We start from the raw sequence: 3,009 nt of genomic DNA on the forward strand, positions 1-3,009 counted from the left end.
AACCTCGGAGAGGAGATACAGAGTCAAGTAGAAGATGTACTTTTACTCGAACCATGTGAGAAGCAAATTCGGAGGGATGGGTTTGGCACGCAGGCTCGGGAGACTGGTCCTAAAGTCACCATGGCCATACTGCTTGGGACAAGCCTTTGAGGGGGACCTATTACAAATGACCCCCCACCAAGGACCCTGAAATACTGGTCTTTGATCAGCCATTTGGGAATTCTTTTATTTCCTGTATAGACCCAGCCACAAGCCCAGTGCAAACAAAGGGACAATGTTTGTGTCCACGTCTGTCTGCTTTCACAGCAAATGACACTTAGACAAAGTGACCTGGTACTGTGTTTCAAATCGACTCTTGTGGTAATTTCCCAGCTAAACCTTTGCTTTCTGAAAGCAGGCAGCAGAGTCCTTGTTGCACTGAGGATGTCCTCTGATGAGCACACAGGACATAGTCACGTTAGCTGGGGACGCCACAGACCTAGTTATTAACACAGGAGACCACCTGCTTCGGATGTATTTTGTGCTACCAACAGCATGAACCAGAATAATTTTCTATTTATAATACTCAATTCTATTCATCTTAAGCAAGAATAACAATGTTTTCATAGACAGAGATGTGAAAAGTGATGTTTGTATATGTCCTAGTAGTGTCGTACCCATTTATTCTCTCAGAATATATTAAAATAAATATAATCTACTTTCAATAGATACTATCAGTATTTCCTCTTTTGCTTTCTGAGGACCACCAGACTAGAGTTTGTTTGTTCTTTTTTTTTTTTTTAACAATTGCAATGACAAATTGAATCAGTGCTATCTCATATATAATTGGAGACTTTTTTTTATGACTCACTTTGGAAAGGATATTTCAAAAACTGTATTGAAAAAAATGACTCTTTTAATTCTGGGTTTAACTTGGCAATATTGCAATTAGTGGTCTAAGTACCACAGGGAACCATACATATTGGACTGTAACACAGAGAAACTGCTACGTGAGTCCCAGGAGCAGTCACTACTGCTGAGAGCAATGTCACAGCGAAGGAACCCACGCCGTTGTCATTGGCCACTTATTGCTGAGTTTGTGGAAATAAACACAATTTCTTTCCAACGTAATTATGTGAACTATTTTGGTCACATGAAAAAGCTCCCAGCCTGTTCGATACAAACAAAATGGAGGATCCACCTTGATTTAAAAAAAATAAAAGTTCAGAGGAAGTAATTCCTTCTTCAGGTTCCTTTAAAACTCTGATTTATTTTCAAGCCCAGGTTTAAAAAAAAAAAAAAAACAAGGCTTGTGTATAATTTCATGGCCACATGAGGTCCCACTACACCCTCCAAACAAACAAACACACAAACAAACAAATCTTAACTCCCCAACCAAACACCAGAACGCTGAGCTGAGAAGTCGAGTTTTTTTTTTTTTTTTTTTTTTTTTTTTTTTAAACACTGGTAACATGATTTCCACTGTTAACACCAGTCTAAAAGATGTCGTTGCTTCTGCTTGTGAGATCCAGTGCAAAGAATTTAAGGGGAGAAGGTCACTGGCTGTCCTGGGCAGTGGGGGCGCTTAGTGGAGACAGCCTCCTGTGGGGAGAAGGCTGCTTACACGTCGCTGGGAGACCGTGCTCTCTGAGACAGCGTGGAAGGGACGCACCCACAGCAGACGAGGCAGAGGGCTTTCTGGATCTCTTGGTTTCTGAAAGCATATATGACTGGGTTGATGATGGAATTGTAGGTTGCAGGCAGGAGGGTGGCATAGGTGTAGATGGAGGGGTAGGTGTAATCGGCGATCAAGGAATAGAGGGTGAAAGGCATCCAGCAGGCTGCAAAGGTCCCCAGGATAAGAGCCAGGGTGGAGACCCCTTTCCGGGTAGTCACATAGTGCGAAGTAGCCAGGAAGTGGTGCTGCAGGGCTATCTGATGGGCGTGCCTCATCACAATCTTACAGATCTGGATGTAGAGCTGAAGCATCAGTGCAAACATGAAGAGGAAGGAGATGGAGAGGATGGCGGCGTTGTTCTTAGTCAGAGGTCTGACCACGCTGCAGGTGGACTCGTCCCTCAGGCAGTTCCAGCCCAGGACAGGCAGCAGCCCCAGGCAGATGGAGGTTCCCCAGAGTATCACCAGCATGGCATAGGTAAAGGTGACGGTCCTCTCGGAGTGGTACGTCAACGCATAATACAACGAGAGGTAGCGGTCCACAGTGATGGCCAGCAAACTGCAGACAGAGGCAGAGAAAGAGGCGACAATGAGTCCAATTGTGACCAGCTTGGTGGCTTCTGACTGAAGCAGGTACGCAAAAACAAAATTGATGATGAGTCCCAGGCCAGCCAGCAGGTCTGCGAGAGCCAGGCTGCCTATCAGCAGGAACATGGGGGCTCGCAGGCTGGGACTGTGGAAGATGATAAGGACCACAACGGCATTTTCACAGCAGATGAGGGTTCCCGAGCTGCACAAGACAATGTCCCAGGGGTTGACAACGAGCTCGGGCTCTGACTCTGCAACAGAGCCCTGGGAGGGGACAGCGGCTGAGATGTTCTCCGGAGCACTGGCGTCTATACAGTCCCGAGGCAGCCCGCTTAAATTGACCTTCGGGTCTTCATTCATTTTAACCCCTGTCCTCTTCAACGGAAAGACAGGCTTTTTAATGTTTGGGTACAGTACCAATCCAAGATCATGCAAAACACACAGAGACCGACAGACAATCCTGGGCTCAGATGCCAGTGTCAAAATGCCACGAGCTTCAGGAATTAGAAACAAAAGCTAAAGTCTGCATGGATGAAACCCCACAACCGAAATGCTGTTTGTCACTGAGGGAAACACGGCTCAGGACTCCCGAGGCGGCACATGCACACTTGCACACTCGCCAAAAAGCTGAAAACCAACAACTGTTTGACATCTGGGCAGCTGAGAGAGCGCCGCCCAGCAGCTACAAGTCTGCAGGAGGGTGGAATATTTTAAGGGCCTCAAACTCCCACCCTTCCCAAACATACCCCACGCGCGTGCACACCC

At 46.6% G+C, this 3,009-nt stretch overlaps 1 protein-coding gene across 1 annotated transcript; it reads right to left on the bottom strand.

Moving 5' to 3' along the window:
- Nucleotides 1-1,599: 1,599 nt before the first annotated feature.
- GPR12 (G protein-coupled receptor 12) lies at nt 1,600-2,613 on the bottom strand (the record flags this gene model as incomplete). The annotated part of the gene is made up of 1 exon (XM_080940873.1): nt 1,600-2,613. The coding sequence occupies exon 1, from the start codon at nt 2,602-2,604 to the stop codon at nt 1,600-1,602; it is 1,005 nt and encodes a 334-aa protein (XP_080796999.1). The 5' UTR covers nt 2,605-2,613.
- Between the last annotated feature and the right edge of the window lie 396 nt (nt 2,614-3,009).

The sequence above is a fragment of the Micromys minutus genome (genome assembly GCF_963924665.1).
Source record: "Micromys minutus genome assembly, chromosome: 29".
In the NCBI taxonomy this organism is placed as follows: domain Eukaryota; kingdom Metazoa; phylum Chordata; class Mammalia; order Rodentia; family Muridae; genus Micromys; species Micromys minutus.